Genomic DNA, 27,581 nt, shown 5'->3' on the forward strand with positions numbered 1-27,581 from the left:
TCAGGGAATAAATGCTCCAGTGTGCTTTTTTTTTATGTTCATAACAGCCTACCACTCTTGGAGTCAATACAGTTGTATTATTATCATTAGTAGTATTATTATCATTAGTAGTATTATTAAGTCAGTGCAGAATTTTAATTGGACCAACAAGGCAAAGAAGGTAGCAGGCAGATACTGGGATAAAGGGGATTTTACTTAACAAAAAACACTTCTCTTTGATTTTGTGATACAGAACAAAGGGTGGTCTGAGCTGGGCTTCCCTCTGGAGCCGATGGGGCTGTTGGGGTTTTTGTTACACCTGTGAGAGCAGGAAGCTTCCAGGTGCTTTAGCCTAATTTGCCCTCATCTGGCATCAGTTTCAGTGATGCCCTGGGGCAATGAAGTCTGAGGAACAGGAGGTCCTAATCCCTCTGCATTTCAGGCAGAAGGAGAGAAACTGGTTTTCTTTGCTAGGTTGAGTCAGGTGTGGTGTAGCCCTTGGGTAGAAGATGTGGGGTGAAGCAACATTTCCTCTGACCTGCCAGGCACTCTCAGAGATGGATGCCAACATTATTCAGGAGCTGCCTAAAATACAGCAGGTTGGTGGTTTGTTTTAACTACAACTAAAAGCCTGGGCAGATTACCACTGTTTGGATGGAGTGGGCAATGAAGCACTTCACCAGCTTGCTCAGTGGAAGTACTTCTTATCTGAAGGACTTAGAAGAAGGATTGTATGAAAAAAATGGTGGGTGGGCACAAGTAACAGTGACCAGGTACCAAGTGCTTAATTAAGTGCATGGGGTGTCCCCTAAAGGCCCATCCTGGTCAGTGTGCAAACTGCTCCATGCACTTTGGCAGCTGCTGTTGAACTCTGTGAAGGCAAGATGTGTGTCCATGTTATACCTTCTATGCAGGCAGCTATATTTGGAGCTAATTAGCCTTGTTTAGGGAGTGGTGTTAATATATATTTGTGGGACACAGGATTAGAAAGCAGAAAGCCTCAGCTTGTTGGAAATCAATTTTAATATCCTTATGGCTCTGGTAGTGTAAGTGTCAATATACCATATACATGTCTTACATTCTCTTTTACAATTAAGTTCTCCTGATTTACTGCAGACATGGCACTCAGACTGAAAGAGCTAAGGAGGAGCTTTATCCTCAAGGAAAAGGGGAAAACCAACAATAGTGTTCATGAACTCCTAAGCATAACTGCTTATTTCTCTTCTTTTATGAGTTATTATCAGATTGTGAGTACATATTTGTTGCTCGTTCAAACCTTTCTCTGCATTTTACACTTACACATTTTACTGCAGCTTCTTGGCTTCTCTTCTGAACCCCAGACCTCAATCTGAAGGGATAAATTTGTTTACTGGGATGAGATGTGGATGAGTGAGGTAGACACAGAAACCTTTAAAGTAATAATAATCTGCCTTTTGCATAAAGCTTCCTTCCTATTTGCCAAACATGTGGAAAGAATAAAATTGCCATGAGTTATCCAATGGGCCACAATTAGTCTTGGATTGAATTATGGCTGCAGAGCAAGAGAGAGGAGGAAGAGAAACTGATGTATAGGCAGGGTGGCTTTGGCAGCAGCTGGCAGGGATTCTGCCACTGTTAGGGATTGGTTTGTGGGGACAGTGTTTCACTTTAGGTCTTCTGTGAACCATGTTCACTCTCCTTTCCTTCAGCCTCCAGCTCTCTCTGGAGACTGCAGCATGGGTAGTCACTCCTTTTTTTAAAATTTCTTCCAAACTGGTTTGCACTAGCTCCTGGCCATAATACAATATTTTCTTAACAAACACATGTCATTTTTACACTGGTTAAATGAGGAAAAATCTTGTGCAAAACATATTCTACTTAGTGCACATTTGATGTGTTTTTATAAGTATTTTAAACTGAAGTAATTTTGCAACAGTCTTAGGAAACAAACCAAACTAGGTACAACTAATCTGCACAGATTAATTTTGTTCTCCAGCCCATGTCTGTGGGGTGGCAATCTTGCCATGCTTATTGATTATCAGACAAGACTACTAATCCCCTTAAGGTCATTAAGTGTACTTAATTAAAGAGCAGTTAGCAAGCTTCTCTTTACCAAGTTAATAGTGGCTGTTAAAAGTGATTTGTACATTACCAATATGGTAGCCATTAATCTAAAAGTCAATTTGTCATTTATATTTTCCCAAACAAATAAATTCAGCAGGCTTTGAAGGTGGCTAGAAAGTGTACAGCATCTGTTCTTGCTGTTTGTGTAAGGAAGAAACTCTATTTCTTTAAACTCTAAGGCTTAGGTTGCAGCAATTTCTGCCTAATCTCCTCTATATCTCACTGTCTTCTTCCACCCTGAATTGGCAGGGGGAGGAGAGGCTAAAAATCTTGGGAATATTCAGTTCTGGCAAGCTAGATGAAAGGTAACAGCAAGAAGGAGAAGCTCAAATTAAAGTTCTCTCAGACAGAAAGCGCGAAGCTCTTTGTCTTTTTGACTGGCAATTGGCACAGGAGAAGTGTCAGAGAAGCTTCTTATTAAAAAAGGGGCAGCACTGATCTCTTCTCTCTGGTGACCAGTGACAGGACCCCAGAGAACAGCCTGAAGCTGTGTCAGGGGAGGTTTAGGTTGGATATCAGGACAAGGTTCTTCCCCCAGAGGGTGGTTAGGCACTGAAGAGGCTCCTCAGGGCAGTGGTCACAGCCCAAGCCTGACAGAGTTCAAGAAGCATTTGGACAATGCTCTCAGGCACATGGTGTGACCCTTGGGGTGTCCTGTGCAGGGCCAGGAGTTGGACTTCAATGAGCACTGGGGGTCCTTCCAACTCAGCATATTCTATGATTGTGTGAAAGTCATGGAAGGTGGATGAGGGATCAGTCAGGGTGAGTTAAAAGATAAGGAAAGGGAACCAAAGGTATTGATGATATGGGAGGGTAAGGGAATGCAATGCTGTAGAAATCTGAATTTCATTGGTTTGTGAATATCAGACTTAATTTTTTAATTACTGGATGCAAATATAGATACATATAAGTTTCAATATGATCTATTTCAAGATTAAATGTATAATGAAATACATAATGTTTTCTGGTTCTTAATGCATATATAATTTGTTTTGAGAGACATAAATAAACTGAACCTTCAATATGGATGTTGCTTCACTAGCACAAACTGCTTGCTACAATGCAAGCAAACATCCTCTAGCAAAACGTAATAGGTTTGCCATTTTGTCTCTCCTACAGTCTTAAATATGTAATTTAAGACCAAAAACAAATGCATCTAGTAAATTATGATCTCTCAACTGAGCTCCTTCTAGGGTGCAGCATATGAGGAACACTGAGCTGGGGCTGGGGGTGTAGAGCTGTGGCCATTTACAGCAGAAAAGTTCCTTCTGAGCACCCCCATCCCTGCCTCAGAGACCTCTGAAGAGTGTTTGGGGGGGCTCTTCTAGAGAATTGTCAGCCTGTGAGAAAAGCAGTTGCTTTCTTTCCCTGTTTGACCCAAATAGGGCACTTTGCAGGAGTGAAAATTTAAGTTCAGGGGCCTGAAGGAAATCTCAGGGTGGAGAACTCACCTGTAGAGTGTTTTAGACTTGGGAAACTTGCAAGGATAAAATGTCAGTCATAAAAATATTGTTTTAGCCCATATTAAGGCTCATTTATTTGCCTTCAATATTTTATTTTTCTTCTGTATCTGAGATATATATGTATATAAGTCTTTTACAAAGATAGACCCCATGTTGTAACCTTCTTTTCCCATTAAAAAATGGATTCTATACTTGCCAATGGGATAAAATTCTCATTTTGATCTCTAGATGCAAATATACCCATAAGCCAGGATAAAACATTATCTGTCCTGATCACACAGCCAGTGTCATTCAGTGATAACACCTGCATTTGAGAATTTCTTCATAATATATTATTTTTGCTTTACTAATCAAACCTGTTTAGAAAGTTATCAGGCACCTTGACTTATGGTGAAGGTCTGTCTTTGGCAGAGGTACTGATTTAAATCCTTTGCTTGCTCCAGTATGGCAGCAGGGCTTTCTGTGGTGGTGTTGGAAATTAGACCTTGTTTAAAAACAAAACAAAACAACAAAACAAGTGAAACACACACACACAACAAAAAAAATCACCAAACAAATAAACATCAAATGGGCAAAAGAATTTTGCTCTAGGTGAATCAGTTCTCCAATTAAATTGAAGGTTTGGCTGTGCAAAAAGATAAGAAAACCAGGGTTGGGAAGAAAATTAAAGAGGGGAGAAAATTTGTGGTGGAAGGGAGGAAGTGTGATTTTATTATTAGGTTTTTTTATTATTATTTCATGCTGGTACTAGTGCTGAGGAATGGGTCTGTTCTGTATATGGGTCTGTTCTGGCAAGGTGGAACAAATTGTGTGAAGCAGTGCAGTGCCCACCTGGGAACAGAAGTTTATCTGTGCTTAATACAAATTTAAGAGCACAACCTAGATTTTACATTTTTATTAATTCTTTAGTCAATCACATTAGAAAACTATATAGTAATTATTATTTGTGTGTACAAAGGAGAGAGAACACCTTTAAATTGTGAGGCTGTATTTTCTTTTTTTTTTCTTTTTTTTTTTGGCCAAACCAGCATCTCTCCTGAAAAATCGTTTGGTTCCCACTAGGGTGCCAAGGAGAGGTTTTTCACAGCAATGGGCAGGGACAGCAACAGACTTGAGGCTCAGCTGGAGCACCTGTGCAGTCATCTTAATTTTGAAAATGTATATACTGGTAAATGACAGAGCTCCCTCCCCCAAATACATTTAATCTGGAAATTTCCAAGCAGCTTATCTGCTAACAATCTTTTAATATTCTATTTATTTATTTAATATTGTTGCTTGGGCTGCTCATATAATCAGATAAAGGTCATTAAGCCAAATTTATGATTAAATAGGATAAAACTATTTACTCTCTTTACTCAGCCTATTAATATTATAGCTTATGCTGACTAGATGTCGATATTTCAAATGAAGTTACTACATTTTTCAAATATCATAATTATATGAAAAAGCTATATTATCTCATTGTGAGGATTACTTTCCACTACCTTATCTGCCATAATGTCTGCACATATTGGCCTTCAGATTTCCTCGTGCTGCTAACTGCAGACATTTCTCTAAGTCTCCCATCTGGTATCTGCATTAACCTCCACATAGTTGCATTTTGTTATTTTATTCCTTAAGTCATTGTTAAGGATTTAAGGGACTGTTTGTCAGGCTTTTTCATGTTCACTTGCAAAACAAAGCATCAAGTGTTTTGTCTTTTAATTGCAGCCAAATTGTTTGTGATATGAGACTGTCACAGTGTAAAGCAATTGCTTCATGATTCCAGAATACATTAAGGGAAGCATTTTCTTTCAAAACTCTGTTTGCTAAAATGTAATTGACTTCAGCACCCATCTCAAAACTCTGGATCCTTGGAGGCTTTCTGGGGTGGGAAAAGCAGACCTTGAGGCCACCCTAAGGTAGAGTGCACCTTTCATCTCCTTCTCTTGTAAGAGCTCTGGGGTACTTGGGCTTTTTCAAGAGCAAAGCTCCTGTAGTTTGGGCTGTCGCTTTTTTTGTCAACCTTTTTTTCTCCTTTTAATTGACTATGACCTTGTCTTGAGAGAGGCCTAGTTAGAAGCTCATGAGGGCCACAGCTAATTTGATGGGGTTTGTGTAAATGCAGACTGCAAAAGGAAAGCTGGCCTCCTCAGACAGTCCCTCTTGTCACAGCTAGCTGGCCAGTTAACTCCAGTTTCTAAGATGCGTGACAGAGATCTGAACCCATCCACGTGTGGTAGAGTCCCAGAACTGATGATGTGACCAGGCTAATACAAATGACACTCTCCTAGGGTGGATCCTGAGGTTGAGTCTTGTTATGACATACTAGTGACCACATGGCAGCAGAACATTTAAAAACATGGCAGAAAAACATAAATTTTACCAAAAAAACCATTTTGTGGTAGTCTATTTGAAAGGTTCCCAAGTAGCTACAAAGCAGAAGCATAAACTAGATTTCAAAAGAAAAAAAAAAATCAGCCTTTATATCTTGACATTTTCTTATGACTAGATTCCCATTTCTTCATAAGGATTACTGTCTTGGTTTACCTCCAGATTGTCTGTTGTCTTGACTCCTTTCCTATAGAAACTGGACGGTTTTCTCCTCATTGCTGACTTCTGCCTTCCCCTTCATTCTCCAGGTTTTTGAGATTCCTGTTCTCTCAACAGCTGGTCTCAATTTCATCATCCAAAACTTCATTTCTCTAGGCAATCAGGCAAATGAATTGTCTTCATCCATGTTTAAAACAAATTCATTCTAAATTAGTCTGTGCCCCTTCAGCGTTAATTTTCCATGACTATTATAGTCATTGAGCTTTATAGCATGAACACAAGCAAATATTAAGTTTGGAGGCTTAAATGTTTTTCAGTGAATTTTAAATTGTGGACTACATCTTCAGCTGTGATCTGAGTCGGTAGGAGTCTCCAAAGCCAAGTGCTATATGGTTTTTATGATGTGGTGGCAACAGTGGCACTGTGTTGTCTTCATGCCAGTTGAAGAGCTGGCCTGTAGCTAGTCAAAATAAGTTGCTTCAAATTATGAATACTGACAACTTGTTTTAAAACAAATTACTTGAATTATTCAGCTGTGGAACCAAAACCACTAAATGTATCTAAGTATCACTTCAGTGTAATCTGAGGTTGGCATAAATGAGCTGTTTGCTATTTTGTTCTGGGACAGTTGTTTGAAAATTATTTAATATTCATTGCCGTAGCAAACATTTAAATGTGACATGCACTGAAGAATTTCGTAGCTGATTTGGAGAACCTGGGAATCTTATGCAGCCATAAGGTTTGAGAAGACTTCTGAGATAAGAGCAAAATGTATATCTGACATATGACTCTTCACAGGAGGAAATCAAGATATGAATCTTAGGGCAGCAGGACCAGAAGCAGTGGCTTTGCTCCTCCTCTGAACTATTCTCCAAAGGAACCTCATTTAGGCAGACTAAATTATCCCTCAGAAAAGCCTCACTATCTGCACTCAGTACAAAAGGCATATAAACCTATTCATCATGTATTTAAAACTCTTATAACCTTATTCTACCTGCAATGGCTTAGCTGAAGCTTATTTCACAGTTCTTAACATTCTCCCCTGAACAATTAGGGTACTGGTAAATACTGTCAATCCTTTGCTTAATCTTTCAAGCAAAATGGAAAAGGAATCTATGAAGTATTACTTCAATCTTATGTGTATATTTTGGGAATGTAATATGAGATGATGGAAATATTTATTCCTTGTCAACTTGATCCAGTTTGATTTGGTGATGAGGAAGTTATCATTGTGTGGTGCTTATATGCAGGTAAATTTGACTCAGGATGTGTCAAAAGGCAGTATAAGTGTCCAAAGAAAACAGTTCCACTGAACAGATGTCCTCGTCACAGAACCTGATCCTGTTGGCTTTTTAGAGAGAAGTAAAACACTGAGAAAAGATGGGCTGAGTTACTTCTATAGAGATCAGTCCTCCACATCCAGGCTAAAGTATGTTGGCAACCTGTCCATGGATATGTTATTTCTATTTTCATCTGCAGTACAGTCAAATAGGCACTTGGTATTTCCACGGGATGCAGGGGGAGATTCTATAATAAAAAACTGGTGTTAAGTCTGACAGCTTCAAAAGGAAGGATTTCAGCATCTTTCAAGCTCCCTGTCACTTGCTATCCAGCTGTTACTGTGGACTAACATATCAAACAGGTTTCAGATGGTTTCAGTGATGCTCAGTGTTTCATTTAAATTTGTAAAATCGTGTCCTATTTATCTGACCAGTGGTGTTTTGCATATGCTTTCCATAGCCAGGAGTATTTGGCTTCATGGCACCATGTGAAACAAACACCCTGGAGTCCCTGCTCCTCATGCTATTTCAGCTCTCTCCTCATGTGTTGCTGTTGGTGCTTTAGCTCAGGCTTCCCTGATGTATCAGTGGATACACCCTCAGGAGCTGTGCGTGGCAGGGGGAAGTATCCCAGCTCCTGATTGTAAGAGACTGACAGATTGGTCACGAATGCCGAGGACTAGCAGGCACTTTCTGCACACAGCCTTTATAGAAAATGCTCAAAATAAAGAGACTTGCAGTTGGGGTATGGAGCAGGGAGAAGGCAAGACACTGTATCTTGTCAGCTCCTTTTTTATTGTATTTGCCTACAAGCAGTTCTTATCTCATTTGAATAGGAAAGAGCAGTGGCAAGTGGAGGAGACCAAGCCTGCTACTGGAATGTGTATGACAACGCATGGGCTGTGGGCAGCAAACATTTCATCCCAGCTCTGTTGTAGTTATGCTTTCTTTAAACAGAGGCTCAGGAAAGATTAGGAATCAGCTTTATGAACACAAGCTCCATTTTCACATTAGAGCAGGAATAAGTTTCAGATTGCAAATTTCTGTTTTCTTCCTCTTCTTAATTTCTGGACTTATTTGTGGTTATTATTTTCCTGGAAGTAAAGCCTTGGAAGGCTTTAATTGTTCCACAAATTGAGTATGATCCTTGCACAGGGTAAAATATCACAAAAACATCTTAGGAGCAAGGAAGAGAGGAACCATTTAAAATATCCTAAGAGGAACACAGTGCCTCCTGTAAGTCAGCACACTGTAGGTGGAAAGAATTCTTCATTTTAACTGTGTTTTTTGTCATCTGTCATTTGACCAGGAGCTGAGTCACACTAATTTGAGAATCTGTCAAAAGAGAAAGAATTCAACTCCCAGTTAGACACATAATTTTACTTTGACACTGAACATTTCAGCAGCTGAAATGAGAAAACAAAACAGAAAACCAATTCTTTAGGTGGGTAACCTGAGTTATCTTGGTTTGAGTCATGCTGGAGGTCCTGAGTCAATACCCTGGGCTACCTCCAAACACCTCAAAGGCTTGAGTTGGCTTCAGGTTTTCACAGACTCCACTTCTGGTGTAAGATTTCTCTGAGTTTAACTATGTCTTCCTGGACCATGGCTTCCAAATGAAAATTCTTCAGAGCTGTTCCCCTACAGATATTCGTACTGAATTTATGCTCCCCAGCCCTTCTGAGTAAATCTTCTTGCAGATTTGAGTCAGGCTACTCACACAAGACTGAAAGATGGGAGATAATTCTGTAATGTTGAATTGTGGAGGGAAAAAAAAAGTGACATAACTATTTGCCTCAAATTTTGTTGTTCTTGATACCCAGGCAAACAATGCCTTATAACTGTATAGAAGTTGAGAGGGATGGATCAGAACAATGAACTTTCTTTTAATATGCTAAACTATCACATATTGACCTCTGCAGGAGGTCAAGGGCACATTTCATGATGAAGAAATGTGATTTCAAAAGGCACTTGCTATAACTACAAACTGGTGGCTTAAGTCTGCCCCATGGAGACCAAATACCATTAGAAGTGCAATCTAATGCTCTGCTCATGACCTCTGCTAAGGTCCCAGATTTGCTGGGCCTCAGAAATACTACACCAGTTTCCAGTACTTTTACCAATATGTCTAAATATCAATATTTTCATAGTTCCAAAATATGTTTGTCCTTTACAAAAAAACCCACCAAAAAAACCCCAAAAACCAAAAAGCAAACCAAAACAAAAAAACCCAACCAAAATAAAACCCTTCAGTTTACTTTACACCCTGATTTTAGGTAAAAACAAATGTGCAAAGACCCCAACTGGAATAAGAAAATGAAAAGATGGCAACAAATTTTGATGGCATTAGAAATTTTAAAAGCATTTTCCTTAAGTGGGCAGGGATTCTGGTTGCAAGAATAATCACGAAAGCTTGTGTCTATTCTGAAATCACTTATATCTGTATTTTTTTGTTTAGAGAGAAAATCTTCCCAGCAGGATGGGAATCATGTGATATAGGTGATCCACTCTCTGCCCACAAATAATGAACCACCAAATTGTCATCTCTTCATCTGAACCCTGATGTCATTATTACCTCTCCTGAAAAGTTAATAAGCCTCAGCAAAAGATCAAAGTTTAGTCCTCACAGGATGGTTGGCAAGATCAGATCTATGGCTGGGATGGATATCAGTGAACAAGTTTATAAGATGAAACACAGCTGAAAAAGTTTAAAGAATATAAAATTCTATTTTTTTGAGAGCCTATTATCTCTAACTGAAAGTAGGAAGGAGTATAACAAGTCATCTGTAATTAATAACAGATTTATTTCTAGGCTGCAGTACTGAAGTCAGTGGTTTTGTTTTCTTCTAAATATAGCACCTTATGCATGAGACTTTCAAACACTTGTTAATTTCTCCAGTTGTGTGAGCACGAGATTACTATGGACATAACTAGATAAATAAGTTAAAAATGAAATAATTCTAAAACTGAAAATAATTCCAAATGTTTAAATATTCTAAAGTAGATGAGTGTCAAAAGGCTGGATGTACAGTGAAATGCTTAGAAAACAAACCATGAAGCACACATCAGTAATTTATATAACTCAGTTAATTTTGAGTAAGTTTTAAAAAATTTTAAGGGGAATGTTTCAGGGTTTGGAGTTTTTTTGTAAACAACTAATTCTTGAACAATTGGTAGAGATTAATGGAAAAATAATTGCATTCTTTTGGAAATTAATTTCAACAAAAGCAGTGTGTATCCAGAGGATTTCTGGAATCTATTTTAATGACTAGGAAGTAAATTGCACCTTTAAAACATGCAAATAAGGTGTTTCATTAATAGTCATCTTGGCCCTGAAAACTGGACTGCAGTATGAAGCCACTTTCTCATTTACACTGTTATCCTCATGTTATGCTGGTATCCTTAGTGTTCCCCAGTAAAATTTGTATTAAAAATTAACATCAAGCGTGTGGATGATGACAGTAATTACTTTTCTCTATCCCAAACATCCAAATGCTCGAAAGGCATAAATACAGATGTTTGCGTGATTTTTGTCAAGGTGTCCTTGAATGAGAGGATTTAAACCTCGACAGTGTTGCTTGGGCCCAAGCCAAGTCATGTGTCCTCATTGGTCTTGAGGCTTTTCCTGTGAATGCAGCTGTCACTCTCCTTTGCAGAGTATCCTAATGGAATGAGACTTCTCTGTCCAGTCCCTGTCTAAGACTATGGATGTGTAGCTGAGGCTATAGGAACCCCCAGCTATTTAGCACCTCTCACTTGGGCTTGATAGTTTTTCATTGCTCTGAGACCAACCCTGCAAAAAAAACCCTCTTAATTTTGTGATTTACAAAATTATGTATTAAGAAAATTAGCTTGATTAAAAATATACACATATATCATACTTTAAAAAAATGTGCAAAGTGCAAGGGGATCACTGTCTGCTGTATTTGAACCTTCTCTATATGCATAGGCTTCACTGTTGTGGCAATATTGATAAAGCTAAAGCAGTGCATTCCCCAGTCTTCAGCTGTATCAGTAGAAGCATATTGGTGCACATACAGCTTGTTTCCCCTCCCTTAGGAGGACTGGGATATTAGGATTTACATTTCCTCAGGGATCTTACAATTGGACTGTGGCTGTACCAAATTGCTTGCCTTTTCTGCATACTCCTGATGAAAATTGCACTGACATTTGAGTATATTCATTAGGATGGTTGTGAAAATGCAATGGTAATAGTGCAAAGTAGTTCTGCCTCTCACATGACAAATGGAACACATTTTCCTATGGTTTTGTCTGTTTAATGATGTCCTATTTATCTTATGCACACATTCTGTCCCTCTCCCTCTGTTTTCTGATGTATCAGTTAAGATCCTGGTCATCATCTGCTGTGCCTTGTCCAGGATTTATGTGTAATTGTGGACTGAGTACAGCCAAGGAGAATGTAACGTGGCTGAGTTCTGCCTCCTTTTCCATCAGTGGTATAACTAATTTAGGTAACTTCCGTTGACTTTGCTAGCAGTTTCAAATTCTCCGGGCCTCTTCCCCTCTAAAGTTTCTGGGAAGGAGGAGGACACCAGGAATCATGATATCCTGAAAAGTTATGTCTCACTCAACATAACTGGTTCAAAGACTGCTGTGAGCCCTGGCCTCAGAAGGAGACTTTAAAGATCAAATAAATACACAGCTTGGGATATGTTTCCTCAAAGCAGACTGAGACCATCCAAAAGCATTTAGAAGGGATGATCCTGTTCTTGCCAATATCCTTGTACCCAATTTTGGCACTCACTTGACTCCTTGGTGAGTGGATTCAATCTGCTAAATCCTCTGGGCGGAGTGGGACTGCCCATTTGGGCAGCAGTCAGCTCTTAGATTCGTTCTGCTGCATCCTCTACCAGCACCCTTTCCCTCTGATTATCCCAACGTGCTTCCTAAGCTGTATTCTTGTCTCCCACTGGACTTGCTTATCAAGCTTTCTAGACCTACATTCATTCAACTAGAATGCAGTTAAATCAACATTTCCTCACAGAGCTGCTCCCCTGGGAGTTTTGTGGACAAAAGCAGAAGGTCTGTTTCATCTGCAGTCACTTCTCTTACTGTGGGAGGCTTCTCTGTTTCCATGTGCTGTCACCCTGCACTTGGAAGGAATTTCTAGCCTTTCCCTTTAGAGCATCTTCACCAGCAGAGATGTAAATCCGTAATTCCTTGCTGTGACTGTTAGCGTATATTTTCATGTTGTTAATCCTATTTCTATTTTAGTTGATCATATAGAAAAGACTTATAAAGTGCAGGGTCCTACTATCAATTTTCTTTTGCCATGGGATATTAATTACTGACTGCCCTCTAACATTTCACAGCACTGGTCCGTTGGAGAATTTGGCTATCAATGCTTCCAATTTTGGCTTTTAATAGTAGACCTCTTTGTTCATAGCTGAAACTAGATTTACTGCTAAGTTAAGCAGTTTCTTGAACTTATGAAAAAGGGTTGGTTTTGACATTTGACAGTTAAACCCAGAAATTTTACTGCACTTGATAATGCTTTGGCAATTTGTTCCTTTCTGCACGTCGTGGTGCTTTGCTAAATTCAGCATCAATGTTCTCAACCTGTAGATAAGGAAACTAAGATACAGACATGCAGTTACTCATTTTTTAGCTCTGATTAGAACCTGGATTTTCTGGCTGCTTTGTTTCTTCTTTGAATAGCCTCTTTTAATCTAGCATCTGAATTTGTTTTTTTTTTTAAAACTAGCCTATGCTTATCCTACAATTCTAGAAAAGTATGAAATCCCACAGTACATGCTAATGCTCCTCAGAATTTATGGTATAGACTAAGGTGCACAAAATGTCTTAATGCAAAAATGTGTATGAAGTTACAGCAGATAGACTTGTTAAAGATAACTGGGAATAATGAACATCTCCAAGTTAGGGTGGGGAATAATGTTAATGTGTTTCACAGGCAGAAGTGTAACAAGCTTAACTCAGCGGTTCTGGGGAGACATCTGTCTCTTTGAATGTAACACAGTTTTAAAATTATTCCTGAAATAAGAAGGTGCCAGGAGCAGAGGAACCACTGCTTTAAAGAAAAGAATGAGACTTCCACAGGCACTGCATGCCTTTGAAAGATGGCATATAATACAACAGGGGAAACTCTGGGGCGAAACAGTAGGGATGGTTCTTGCTCTGTTTTGGTCTGAAGAGGAGAGAGGACCTGAATTCAGCTGTGTGATGCTCCCGAGGCAGCCATGTCCTTTCAGGGCTGAGGGTCTTGGTGGCTGGGAATGGGAGGATATGTTTGGGGCAGGAGCATATCCTTGGGAATGATAAATAGGAGATGATTTTTGTAGTGATTTGCAAGAAGCAACGGGAGGGGCTGTGAAATAGACATGCATTTAGAAGCTGAAGGAGAAGGACATAAATGCAGGGGTTTTGACAAAAAAAATATTATAAATATAGGTGAGGTATTTTGAGAACTGTGAAACAGCAATTTTTAAGAAGAAAAAGCATAAGTTGAACATTTATAGGAGGAAATGGTTATGCTCATGTTGTAGGATGCAGTCTTCAGTTGAATGCCAGGTTCATCTGTTTTCAGAAAACTGCCTAATTATATGAAACTTGGCCAAATCCTAATTTTTGCTTGCTGACTGGTCCTCCTAGCAGCCATGAAATAGGGGAGTATAGCAGAAGGTCTAAAGGAAAATGAAGGGTAAAGGCAGGGATTTGGTTGGGAGTCTGAAGACATTGTTGATTGTTGATGAAAACAAATAATTGATTAATTAGGTACAGATAACCTATCAAAAGAGTTGAAGGCCAGAAGATGGATTGGAGAATGTTTTATTTTAAGAATGGGCCAACAAAAGAGAAATTGTTACTTGGATGTGCCCTGTGCTGGTAACTGCCAGGAAAGTGTATGATGGTTTGGGGTTTGAGGAGGTGTGGAGGAAATAAAAGATACTGTGAGGAGAGAAAAAGTCAATTATCAGAGCCCAAGTGCTCCAACTATATAGGATGGCCTTACCTGCTTGGACAGACCATTATTACAGCCTCACATGGTCATTGGAAAGAAAGTCTATGTAAAGAAGTCCTTGCAGATGTTTCCTTTCTCTGGATTCACCATATGGAGATGTACACTGTAGCTCCATATTTTCATCTGAAGGAAGCCTGTAAAACTCGTAGCCTAAAAGGGTCCTTTGTTTCTGCCTTTCTAGTAACAAAGAAAGTTTTTGGTGCTAAAATAAGTGGTGTGATGTAGTGTACTTCTAAAGCTGTTAAAAGGCTCTTAACAGCTCTATAAAATACTTGCCGCCTCCTCCTGTGCTTTCAGAAAATTTTACTCCAATATTTATTTCGCTGGCTTATACAGAATTTCCTCCCCTTTAAAACTAAAGTTGTTAATTATTTCTGGGTTGTCATGATCAACTCCCCTCCAGCTATTAAAATGTACTTGCATTGTAGTTTTATTATTGCTTGCAAAATATTGGAAAAAATAATTTTGGTAGAGAGTTGAATTTGAAATACATATTGACTCAGCAATTCAAATGGATCTTTTATGTTAATTTCCTGCAAATATTCAAATGGTGGAGTTTTACGGGAAAAAGCACTCATAAAAGCAAGTCTGTATGAATATTCACTGAAAGTGAATTTTGAATGGTACACTTGAGCCTCATCTTCAAAAGTCATGCTGTGTGGGCTAGTTTACACAGGTCACTTCACACTATAAAAATAGTAGCATTCAACTAGTCAGCACTGCACAAATAGAACTTAATATTGGTATAAAGTGTTTGCAGAACACAATACAAAAGCAAGATTTCAATACACTGCGAAATTCTGCATTTTTCAGCACTATTTATGAACAGAAGAAAAGGCAAAATTGATGAACAAATTAGTTATCAAGACTTTGCTCACCACTAGTGAAAATATTTAAAAGCAATGTTATGGTTCAGAACACCCATGGTGTTTGGGGAGGCAAATGGATTACCTGAAATTCTACTTCAACCATCCCAGAAATTCTAGAAAATTTTGTCATTTCATTGTGTGAGTATAAAACACATATATGTAATTGTGTACTGTTTGTGCACACTAGCTTTGTAAAATTGGAGCTTTGAGTAAGTATATTGCTGTATTTCCTTCATTCTTCTACTTTTTCATCCTACCAGATGATCACTGTTACAAAGTTAAGCACATTGAAATTTGGCAATGGTCTCATTAAGCTTGCCTTCTATGCAAACTTAATTAGTTACTGTGGTTTTACCATCTTCAAGAAGATGCTCCAATGAGCATGTGCAAATAGGTATTTTTGAGGGCTTATAACTTGATTTTAGGAAGATTACTTCTCATATAAAATTTTTGCTTCAGAGTATTCTAACTTTAAACATGTGATCTCCAAATTTTATAGTCAAGGCACAGACTGCTGTATAACAAACCAGGCTTTATGGTTTCTTTCCCTCAGCAACCTGTCCTGACCTCCTAGAGCCTCTGTGTGTGTCCTGAGACTCTCTGCTATCCACAGGTTAAGAAAACAACTGCTATGGAAAGCTTTTCTTTTTTTTTTTTTTTTTTTGATAATGCTATCTGCCATGGATAGGGTGTTGAATCATTAGGATCAGGAGCCCAGTTATCTCACAACTTTCTGATGCAGGTCAGATTCTCCAGTGGCATTGGTGTTGCTTAGAGCAGTCCAGGGGCTAATGAAAGCTTTCTCTTCTGATGAAATGAACAATTGTAACTAATCAACATTCAAATTATGTCACTTTCCTTGTGCCACAATGCTAATTCTATATAAATGGGAATAAGGCATTCTTCATGAGAATTTATTGCATAATACTAGCACACTTTTTTTGCCTGGTAGGATTCCCTTTTCTCTTATATATACATTAAAAAGCCTTCAAAAGATTCCTGTGAATAGGATCTGTATGTGCTGCAAAATCACTCTCAGGTTTTTTTTTTGTTGTTTGTGGTACAGTTTACTTTGCATGCCTGTTCCTGGTTGCAAAGGCCTTTGTATGCTTTCTCATATTTTAATCTCCTGCAGATAGTTTATTGATCATACTCCTGATGAACAAAAATGTAGTGATCCTTGACTTGGGTAATTGTTGGCCAGCAATGCGGTTTTGCAAGGCTTGTGCTACTGACTTGCATATTTGGGTGAAATATACAAAGGGAAAAATTGTCATCTCTGCTCGTTATTTTGGGAATAGAGGGTGTAACATGAGTCAGGGCCACTTTCCCAAACTGAGCACTACTGAAATATGCTACAGTCTCCCTGGGAGGTGGTGAGGCTGTCAAGTATTTGCAGAATATAACAGGAAGTGCATTTTGGGGTGAATGTACTCTGACTTTCCTTTCAGATAGCAGTTAGACCTAAAAGGATTCTTGGACCAAGGCGTGCTGGTTGCTAGAAAGGGATGTGAGCAAGGAAAACTTGATTTTATTTATTTATTGATGTATTTTTTTAATATTTCACAAGTGCCAAGAAATACACACAAGCCAGTCTGGTGTCTTTGGCCACTTGGTAAATTCCCACCTTTGTCAGGTGAATGCTCCATGCTCGTAGCTGTTCCCGTTGCTTGATGTCCTGAGATGGTAGCTAATATCTAGGATTTTATTACCATATTTTCTGCCTGTTCTCACTCCCATGTGTTCCGTAGGAGCTGGCTTGTTCTTGCTGTGCCAAAGCTGTGGCCGTCGCACTGTCGATGGCACTGTGGTAGCACACGGTGTAGCTGCATTTATGTAGACATGCTTTGTGGGCTGAGTTCTGGCACTGGAAACTTCCCTCGGACAAATGTTTTCCCCCCAGCCTTTCTGTGGTAAACAAAATTCTTTACATTTGAATACTTGAGGGCATGTAATTCTGACAACGGAGCTACGATGTTGAATGACTACCAGAACATGAAAACACTGCAAAGTGACTGATAACACTTCAGCAGGAATTACTATTTATCTTTTATGACCTTAGGAAAAAGATCTGTATTAAAGCAGAGATGTTCCAGGAATGGTCAAGGAGCTTGTTTGATGCGGGATGAAGGGCTTGTTAAATTGCATTAAGAGTTATGACAGAGAATGAATTCTTACAGTTGTGTATGTTGCCAAAGAATTTTGTCACTGTGTAGCCAATAAAAGTCCAAATATGCTAAGGTGACAAGTTACTGGAGGCAATATCAACGAAAGTGTAGGGAAAGATACCAGCCAGGCTGCAGCCCATGCAACTTCCGTCACACAGATAAAATTTATAGATGCTCCATACATCCTCCGGGGATGTGTTAATTGGCGCTTCTCTGTCCCGAAACTCCCGTCAACAAGCCGCTGCAGCTCACCCACAGCTCTGCAGCAGTGATGCCCGCTCGGCAGAGCGCTAGCCCGGGACACACGGGGCTCGGCAAACACGCTCCCGGTGTGTCCCCGCTGCCGCACCTGCGGGAAGCCAGCCCGGCGTGCTCTTCCCCGCGCTGCCGTGCGGCTCCGCCGTGCCGCAGAGCTGCGGTGCCGCTGCCGGGCCTCTCCCGCCGCGCTGCCGCTTTAACGCCGGGCCGCGGGGGGGCACAGGCCGCGGCGTTGCCGGGCGACGGCGGCGGTGTTGCCGCGGGGAGCGCCGGGCTCCGCTGGCTGCGCTGGCTGCGCGCCGCTCCCGGCCGGGCCACAGCGCCGAGCCCTGCCTGCCGCCGCTGCCCCGCCGCGCCCCGGGCCGGCGCTCGCTGTTAGGGAAAGCTGCGCACGGGACACGTGGGGAACGCGGTGTTGAGCGGCTGTGCCGAGCGCTGAGAGGAGCGGGCGGCGGGGTAAGGTGCGGGGAGCGGCAGGAACGCGGTGTCCCTCGGCGTGCCCGGGAACAGCGCGGTGGGATGGCAGCTCCCGGGGAGCTGTGCGAGCTGGGGTGAGCGCCAGGGGGCTGCAGGTGTGAGGTCCAAGCAACTCGCCTGGAACCCTCCGGAGAGACTTTGGGAGGCCCAAAGTTGCATGGCCCGTTTTGCTGCCGTGTCCCGTGTGCCGTAGTGTGACACACAAAGCCAGGTGACGCTTTGATCCGGGATAAACTGCGCTCGGCCATGAGCCTGCGCGCCCTCCAGTCGGCCTAATCCCATGGCCTTGCTCGGAGAGATGACTCGGCCCTAGCCGGCAAGGGTGTGCAGGTGCATTCCTCCAAATTCCTGCTGGCTGGAATTTGGACAAAGAATTCAAACCCTTAACATCCCTATCTGGGCATCACCTCTGTTGGTGCGAGAAGAGCAGGTTCCTCCTATGGACTGTGTCTGTTTCCTGTGGTTTGCAGATCCCGGCTGTCACCCACGTGCGTTTCGCTGGCCAGAAGACGTAGATGTCCCTTGCGACTGAGTCCTTGCATGGGCGTTTTGAGGATGAAACGCTACATAAACTCTTGAAGCACAGCACCTGAGGACATTGCTACCGACATGGACATCATTATTTATTTACGTTTGCTTTAATCAGGAGGAGCTTTTTTGTAAACATGAATTGCCAGGCTCTTTCCTTGAGATGTCGTTTCTTGTTTCATGCTATTGAAACATTAATCTTAACTTATTATGACTCCCTTGTGTTGGTCAGCTCTCAGGGACACTTCCCTAGGCTTGAAAATGTGGGAGCTTTCAAGAACGTGTCAATCGTGCCAACTCAAGCCACTTGTGGGCTGCCAGACCGAAGTACTTTTTGTCACAGCTCAGTAGCTGTTCAAAGTATTATATCCTGCACTCAGAGGTTTTGTGTTCAGGAATGTCCGTATAGGTCGTCACCTTCGTCCTACAAACGGCTTCTTTCAGAAGGCCTTGGTACCTGTGTCACAGAGGACAAAAGGGACTTGCATCCAGGGTCCTCCAGCAATGCTTCCAGTTTTATTTTTCATAATCACAAGGATTGCTTCTCTACTCCCCGTTCTCCAAGGCTTGGAGCTTCATTTACGTTAACTGTATGGTTGAAACCTGAGCAAGAAGGTGTAATGTAAGTAGTATTGAAGGTGTTTACTTTCCTGGTGCTCTTAAAAAAATTGATCGTTGTAGTCACGGTCATTATTAGCAAGCTATTTAAACTTTTAAAAGGTTTGGTGGGAAACTGTGACGTTTTTAAAGCCGTATTTAGGTTGGGGTCTTCCCAGATGTCAAGACAAGTGGCTTCAGTTTCAGTGGCATTGACTCAGATGATAGTCCAATTGCTTTCAGTATTCAGAATTATTCATAGATGATGTGCATGTCTATTCTCAGAAAGAGAAATTGGTGTTTCTAATTCACATTCCTTCTAAAAGCTGCTAGAAAATTCTGTTGTCAGAGGGTTGTGCTGTCACTGCTTTCATGATGTCTTTGACATTAGGACTTCTCCAACACGAGTTTGTCTTAAAATCAAACAAGGAAAGCCACCAAAATGTATATTTTGGAGCTATAGAAGAGGGGTTATAATGTTCCTGGAAGATCTAGGGAATGTTGCCTGACTGGCAGACTGTGTTGCTGCTTTGCCAAACAATTCCACTATTCAAACTCTTAGTGAAGTTTCACCAGGTGCTCACAAAATAGAGGTGGCTAAGCATGCTCCCTCACCTATTTGCCTACATGTTGCATTTTAGGGAAATACTGCTGTTAGAAGTGACCTTTCAGCTTGACTGGGCCTTACTATAATGAAAAACCTGCTTTTTGAAAAATGCATCCCAGACCCTGCAAAAGAAGTTCCTGTCATCTATCACAGAATGCAGAGCCTCCTACTCTTTCCTACCTTCATTGTGCAGATCTATTTAAAATAAAGCAAACAAAGAGTATAGTTTGTTCCTTCAGACTGTGTCACAAATGATTTTATACTTGTGTTCTTAACTTTTTCTTAGAATGAAGCTGATGTTTTGCTTTGTTGAGGCATTCTTGATACTTATTTTGCATGCTGCTGTGAAATAGTAACTTGTCTAGGGCTATCGAAATAATCAGATACAGTCAAAATATCTAAAATCGCAATGTAAAGTTACAATATGTTTTATGCAGTGGTAATTACCTTTAAAAACTTGACCTAACTGTAGACCTTGTGATTATGGAGGGGAAATAAATGAGATCTGCAGAGCAAAAGGGACTGTTTGAGTTGGAGTTAAATAATTTCAGCTGGTGGTATGTGTAAAGGCATCTCTGGAGCTTTGGCCTATGGTTTTTTTATAGACAGCATTTTCTGTGTAATGGTTGAATCTTGAATGTCAGAGAGTCCATTTCTGGTGCTGGCCCATGCCCTGCGTTCTTGTCCACACACATGTGGGCACATCCGAGTCTCCTTCAGCAGAGCACATGCCTGACTTGAAGCAGAAGCATCCTGCTGATTTCCAAGCAAGCTGTTGCAGCGATGTGTTGAGTGAGATCTGTAAAACTCTGTTGTCAGTGGGATAGTCTTTGATGCATGGAGCCTAAAACAATGAAATGTTATGTCCTTAGTTTCAAATGATTAAGTGCTGTGAAGAAACCAGACTCTACTGATGACTGATAAGCCATGGACTAGTGTAAAAGATTAGCTTCCAATTGCTACTGTGTTAATAACTACACAATGTACATATTCCTGTTCAGTGGGTTTTATGGATCACTTTAAAATTTAAATGTTTTTATTCAATTTTTGTAATAGATCACTTCATTCTTATGCCTTGTGAGGTTTGCTGCTTCTCAGTGTGTAGAAAAGACAATGGTAAAGCTCAGTCCTGAAAACTGAAGATGTACAACAGTTACTGCAGTGGTCAGGATGATATGCCACTGTCCAGGTGCTTTTGTTTCACTATTCACAGAAATATTGTGTTAATTTTTTTTTTTTTTTGAATAAAAGGAATACTGAGCTCCAGTTCTGGTGGAGCAGTTGTAGCACATGAATAGCCATTGAAGTTTGACTCAGACGGCATCTTACAAAAAAGGAATAATTTACAGGCAAACTAAGATGCTTTCCCTTTTATTATATTGGTTTAGGTAGTCCTTTAGTTTGGCAGATGGAGTTTGACTTACTGGATGTCCTACGTCTTGCAGTCCCTGATGGGGAATTGTCCCTGTTACATGTCATTTGTGAGACCTTTTAAACCCCATTATCACAGCAGAGGAACCTCACAGAACTGGGATGCATTCTAACAAAGTCTTTGTGTTTCACCAAAGCATTAGGAAGATCAGCAAGAACGAGCTGCTCATTTTACCAGTGGAATGATTGAAAGTTTAGCAAGGTATTTTTTTACTGGCATAGTGCTCTTACATCAAGTACAGCAGAGCCTTGTGTTTTGGACATGCCATACTAATGTGTTTTTGTGCTGAATTTTATATGGTCTGCCTGTGAGAGTGTGCTTAGGAAAGAAGCTAGGAGTGTTGCTGTACAGTATCCCATTACATCCTGTGACACTCTGTTAGGCATGTACCCATGTAAGAGAATGGCAGGATTTTTGTTAGAAGTTACTGTGCTAGCTGAAATGAGAGTGATGTGAGCATCCAAGTCTGAAGGCCCTTTAAAGATTGGGGATAAGCAGAGACACCAAGAATTTTCTTTGTCAGTTTCATATTCCAAGTTTTCTTATGTGAATCTGGGAGAGAATACACTTTGATAGCAAGAGAGAAAAAATGAGGTCATGTTACAGATTTATTTGAAGCCTTGATATTCTTCTAAGATGTATAGTAGAGATATTTGTAGGCATGCTTTTAAGTCACTGCATATTGGAAATATTGAAGAAAAGTGAGAGAGGAGTGAGAAAGCATTGACATTTGTACTCCACTCTTTAAATTTACTTTCCCTTTAGGCTGTAAGTGAGCAGAGTTCTTGCCCCTGAATTTCATTCTTGCCTCATGCATCCTCTCTTGCTGCATGTACTCATCAGTCAATATAATTGCCTGCAGTATGCCTGTGTGTAGCCTGTATGTAAGCATTAGCACAATATAGGAAACTGTAACCTTTCACAATGGAATAGGATAAAAATATGAGTAGAAGCTTTGCATATGTGAGTAACCATTCCAGGCAGCTTGTATCAGTGTAGTGTGAACTGGAACAACTGGAAGTCAGATGACCAGAAGATACTGGTGGGGGCAAGAAGCAAGCTGAGACCTTTTACATGCAAAAGGATCAGCAGGAATGGCCTGATTGTGAAGTGGGTAGCACATCTATTTTTTAACTTTTTAAATCTAAAGGACTAAAATCATATGGTGTTACTTAATATTCATTCAGGTGTTTTACATTAGGAATTAGACTGAAAGGGGTATTTGCCTTAAGATACCATGCATCTGATTTTGAACCAGTGCATATGTTCTATTTGCTCCAGTTAATGTGTGGGGAACACCAGTGCAGCCACGTTAGATTCTCTAGAATATTTTTCTCTTTGAAAGCTGACTGAGTGGATTTGTGTTACTTGCTTTTTTTTTGCCTCCAGCCCCACCACTGAGACATATGAAGTCAGGAATTGGCTCTGTGGGGCTGCAGGTTACCCGAACTTGAAAACTGCACAAAGAACAGTGGCTTCTCTCTGTAATCATGGCTGGAATGGAAAATCAAGCTCAGTGTCAGAAGTAATGCTTCTTCCTATTTCACCTGTGTTAGAACTAGTTTGGATTTTTTCTTTTTTATTTTTCCTTCCCTCTTTTCTCTTTTCCCTCTTGATTTTCCTCTTTTACTACTAAGTCACAATTCACATTTGTTCTCTCCAGTTTTCAAAGTGATGTACATCAAGGTCGCTTCCCTTCTTAAAGTCATGACACCTTTGGGGATAAAAACAATGTGGGGATGTTTGTTTTAGATAACTAAAATAAACAAAAACCTGGATTATCCAATTATTGTTTATCCAGGAACTGGGTAAATCCAGTTCCTAAATATTTTGCTACTTAGCTGAGCCTTCCTTCACATTTATTATCTAACAAAACTAGCATGTTTACAAGCAAACAAAATATTGAAAAGACCAGTGGACAATTTATTAAGAAACGTGGTTTTAGTAAGGTTGGGAAAACAGAAGTCTTCATTTTGCAAGGTGTTTCATTGACAAAATTCTAGCAGGCTAAAATAGTAAGGAAGTTAGGAAGAATTAATTTTTCTCTTGGATTTAAAGGTGAATTATTGAATAACGTCAGTATCAAAGAACAGCCTTTATTGATATTTTTCTTTTATAAATGCTGATTAGGTGACGACACTAATCAGGAGATAGTGTTTTATTTTTTTGTTTAGGCTTTTTGGTTGGTTTTCTTTTCCCCCTCTGAAATATGTGTAAGTAAATACTAATCTCATACAAATTTTATATGCTTCTCTCTTGTGACTTAGTGCACTAATTTAGTCTGGTGTAACTGTTAAAATATTTGACTTTTTATGGGTCAGTACATTGAGAACTGTATTTCTCAAGCAGCTCAAATGGGAAGGGTAGAACTTAAAAAATTACTATGTTGATGAGTACTTTAATAAAATAATTGTTTTACAAGCACATGGGGTCTGTGCTTTTTCAGGACCCTTGACATCATGGTGATTGGATTGGCAAAAACATGTCAGCATCTAGAAATGCAAAATGGGTTGCTGTGAATGGCATTCTCTGTACCTTATGTGTCATTGTTGCATTTGCTATTGATGTGTATTCTTTGTGGGGAAGAAAATCCTAATAAGTGACTGGATATCCTTCTTGCCTTGCTCTAGTTCCTTAGGTTTAAGAAAGACTCTGCAAAGGGGTGAGTGTATGGTAAGCTGTTGTTAGGGCTGCCTTACCTGAACAGATCGGGTGGAAAGATGGAAGACTTATTACTAAAGCACTTAATTTGTACTGATTTTTGTGGTTATATTACATTTGCCTTGTTAGACTAAGGAAAACTGAAGTGCTGCCACAGGATGTACTAAGTTGCACAGCTTTGTATGAAAAGTGTGGCAGAGACCTGCACAGTCACTGTGGTTTCTGTCATGGAACCTTCAAGGAGGAGACAAAGTGGACCTCTCTTCCACCCCCAAACAAACTGGGGTTGCAAGCACTCAATAAAAAAGGCAAAACACAATAACCAACCAATCAAAACTCCACAAAAACCCTGAAGCAACCCAAAAACCTCACCGATCAAGACAGAAAATATCTTTGCTAAAGTTCTTTTACACTTAGCACATCCTGTGACTTTCACTGTCACTGAGCATCTTCTCAAGAGCTGTATTTTTAATGTTTATTTTAATACATTCTGGTTAGCATCACTTTACAGGATAGCACCTTGGCAAGAATGTGTATATGTGAGTGCCTCTGACCTTATGTTGTTTTTCTTGGTTATTTCCAAAGGTGTGTGATAGAAAAGGCTATTGATGGGCAGACTGTGTTCAAACTCACAATCTCTGAGAAAGAGACCATGTTTTATTATCGCACAGTAAATGGTTTGCAGCCACCAATAAAAGTAATGACACTGGGGAGAATTCTTGTGAAGAAATGGATTCATCTTAGTGTGCAGGTGAGTAAAATAAACATTTAATATTTGTTGAAATACAATGTATGTGTAAGAATGGTATAAATGTAAAAGAATAAATTGGGGGATGCAAATGATAAATCTTGAGTCACATAGGTAAGGATCTTGATTTGGGAACTCATTTTGAGGCAATTGCTAATTTAACACTGGAAAGAAATGCTGTGCCCCTTCTTCTGAACAAGCAGACTGTACAAAACTAAAAATTCTCACCTTTAAGAACATGAGTATGTGAGGTGAGAAAAGCTTATACTAATATCTTAGATACTTATTCTAAATTACTAATTAGTCTTGGGTCTCAGATTATTTCCTATAGAAGGGAATGCCATTCTCATCTATGCATGCTAATGTACTTACCTTGCAGAGGTGTACCCCATTTAATTTTAAAAACTTCTTACAGTGCACATATATGTGTGAGTTTGTGCAGGATCAGTCAAACAGGTAAATTACAGAGCTATTACCTCTTATTTTAAAAATATGATTCAGAACTGTTAGAGCACAATCCTTGTGTTCTAGAAGTCTTCTGTTGACATAACTTTTTAATAAGTGTACAAATATCCACTGAGGATAAAGCAAAATTGAGTTTGTTAAAATTTAAACTGTATGCACAAAAATCAGTAAACAAACATGGAAGAAATTAAAATTCAGTTATTTGCATGTCTTGTAATTCCCAACAGACACCCTAGTAAATTCTATTTGTAAGCCAAGTTCAACTAATAATTATGAAACACAATTATCAGGTATTCGAATGTTTATCTTCTCCTTCCTTCATTTCCTTTATCTGTTCTATTAAATTTCATTTGGTCTACAACACAATCAAGAATAGTTTTGCTGCTTTCTTGAAACTTGCTAAAAGGTATTGACTGTGATTTGGATTTTTAGTGCTGATCTTGTCACTTGTAAGAAGTATCTAAGCCGACGTCTTGATTTTTTTGCAGTTTTCTTTTTTTCCAGGATAACAGCAGAGTAGTGTGAATAAGATTTTGGCTGTTGGATTAAAAGAGTGACCTTAAGGTAGAACTAATGAACTTTACACTTCAAGCACTCTAAGGGTGCTATATTACTGCTGTTGCTGTCAGCCACATTTTGTACCTCAGAAACTGCTAAAGCCTGGCATAGCCAAGTGAAAGTGAAAGGGCTGGTTAAATACACACACAGATCTTGAATTGCATTACAGAGGAATGTGAAGCACCCTGTGCAATTTGGTCCTTTGTTTCTCTGTGGAAAGTTGTTCAGCTCATTGCAGGAGTAAAGAAATACAGCTTCTATACCCTAAAAGAACTGCCGGCTTAATACCTTTTCCAGATTTCTGAGCTCAGGGTAGAACCTTCTTGTGTTTGGTGTTATTGTAGGATTCAACTTGCCATTAAAGATGATAGTGGCTGCAGCGTGATCTCTTTAGCACTAGGCGTGGCTGTGAAAATTCAGGCAAAGGTTTGTTTGTTTTTAGCAGGTGTCCAAAAGCATTTTTTCTATAAATGGAGAAATAAATGAAAAATGAGAACGTGAGCAAGACCATGCAAAAATATGCAAAAGTAACTTGCATCTGGAAATGTCTGTGTATCACACAATAGACGCTAGGCAACAGACACCATGACAGAGGTGTGTGAAGTATTGGTTACAGATGTGAAACTGAATTTAGAGAGAGAAAAAATGTGGTGGGATGGCAGATATGTTTGGAATTCAGGTGTAAGAGCATATGCCTATTCAAGAATGATAAAAATGAAAGCTAAGTGGTGGAATAGCACCAAATAGTAATTAAATGATAAGAGGGAAGGAAAGCAGAAAGGATACTACTGAGTGAAAATAATTTCTTTGGAATAAAATAATTCTAGGGGAAGAGAAGGCTAGTAAATTAATTCTGCTGAGGTAATCTAGGAATTTAAATCCTTGGGTTTGTATTTAGATGGGTAATTTGTTAGAGGAAGCTACTACTAAGAGCTGTGTTACTGCAGAGACTTATTTTCCAGTTTATAGCTGGGAAATTTAGGTTCTACTAACAAGAGCAGGGCCCAAACATTCCTGTGTGTTCTGCATGAAGGGTTTCTTCATTGAGTAGCTGCTGAAGCAGAAAGTCTGGGTATACCAGCTTTGTTAAGTGATGAGGGCTTTATCAGAGATGTAGGTCTCCAGAATAATGTTGAGCATGCATAACTAGAGTCAGATGAAATAGAAGAGTAAACAGTTCTTTGGTTCTCTAAGTACACTTTCGGGTTTCAAAGAGAACAAACAAATGGAACTATTTTAATAAAACAAGGCGAACTTTGGAGCCCAGAGATTAAATGGAAAAAAGGCCTGGAGGTTTAAAAAATTAATATAATAGAATTATGAGAAATTTCTGCCCTTAGAGGAAAAAAATATGCATATGTACTGCCCAGGCTTATCTGTGTGGATAAGCACCTCTGCAGTTAGAGAGGGCAAAGTGTGTGAGCACTGAGGAATGGGGAAGCAAATTCACAGAGAATGCTGTGTAGGATAGAAATAAAACTATAAAGTGGTTGATCTGAATTAGACTGTCAAATGGTAAAAATTCTTACAATTTTTTTTGTGTAAGAAGGCAAAAGTACAGTGAAAGTATGCTTGAGATTAAGGAAGATTAGAGTAAGGTCCCCAGAATAAATAAATATTTTGCTTCTGATTTCAAGAGTCACAGCAAAACCAACCAGGGTGGCAGAAATTATTGTAGGGAAACAAAAGTGATAATGAAGATTAGAAACATGAATTTGCAAGCTTATTGCGTACATGCTGCTGCAATCAGATGGTCTTTGTCCAAAAGTCCCAAAAGAACTGGCACATAAAATCCTTTGACAAGGAGATATTCTATACAAAGGGGAGACAACAGAAATAGCAAAAGTGAGAAAACC

At 39.7% G+C, this 27,581-nt stretch overlaps 1 protein-coding gene across 3 annotated transcripts in view; it reads left to right on the top strand.

Moving 5' to 3' along the window:
* The first annotated feature begins 382 nt into the window (after nucleotides 1–382).
* USH2A (usherin) overlaps nucleotides 383–27,581 on the top strand; it is a 383,112-nt gene continuing 355,913 nt past the window's right edge. For 2 of the 3 annotated variants that reach the window (XR_014850703.1, XM_085054820.1), the window contains exons 1-3: nucleotides 17,966–18,108; nucleotides 18,600–19,279; nucleotides 24,540–24,705. Coding sequence is in view for 2 of the 3 variants with exons in the window: in XM_085054820.1 (XP_084910946.1) it covers nucleotides 18,795–19,279; nucleotides 24,540–24,705 (651 nt within the window). In the remaining variant the exon portion in view is untranslated. Of the gene's footprint in view, nucleotides 579–17,965; nucleotides 18,109–18,599; nucleotides 19,280–24,539; nucleotides 24,706–27,581 lie in introns of those variants that run through there. The other variant, XM_085054819.1, reaches the window with a different exon arrangement.

The sequence above is a fragment of the Lichenostomus cassidix genome, chromosome 3 (genome assembly GCF_008360975.1).
Source record: "Lichenostomus cassidix isolate B80296 chromosome 3, HeHo_3.0, whole genome shotgun sequence".
Lineage (NCBI taxonomy): Eukaryota > Metazoa > Chordata > Aves > Passeriformes > Meliphagidae > Lichenostomus > Lichenostomus cassidix.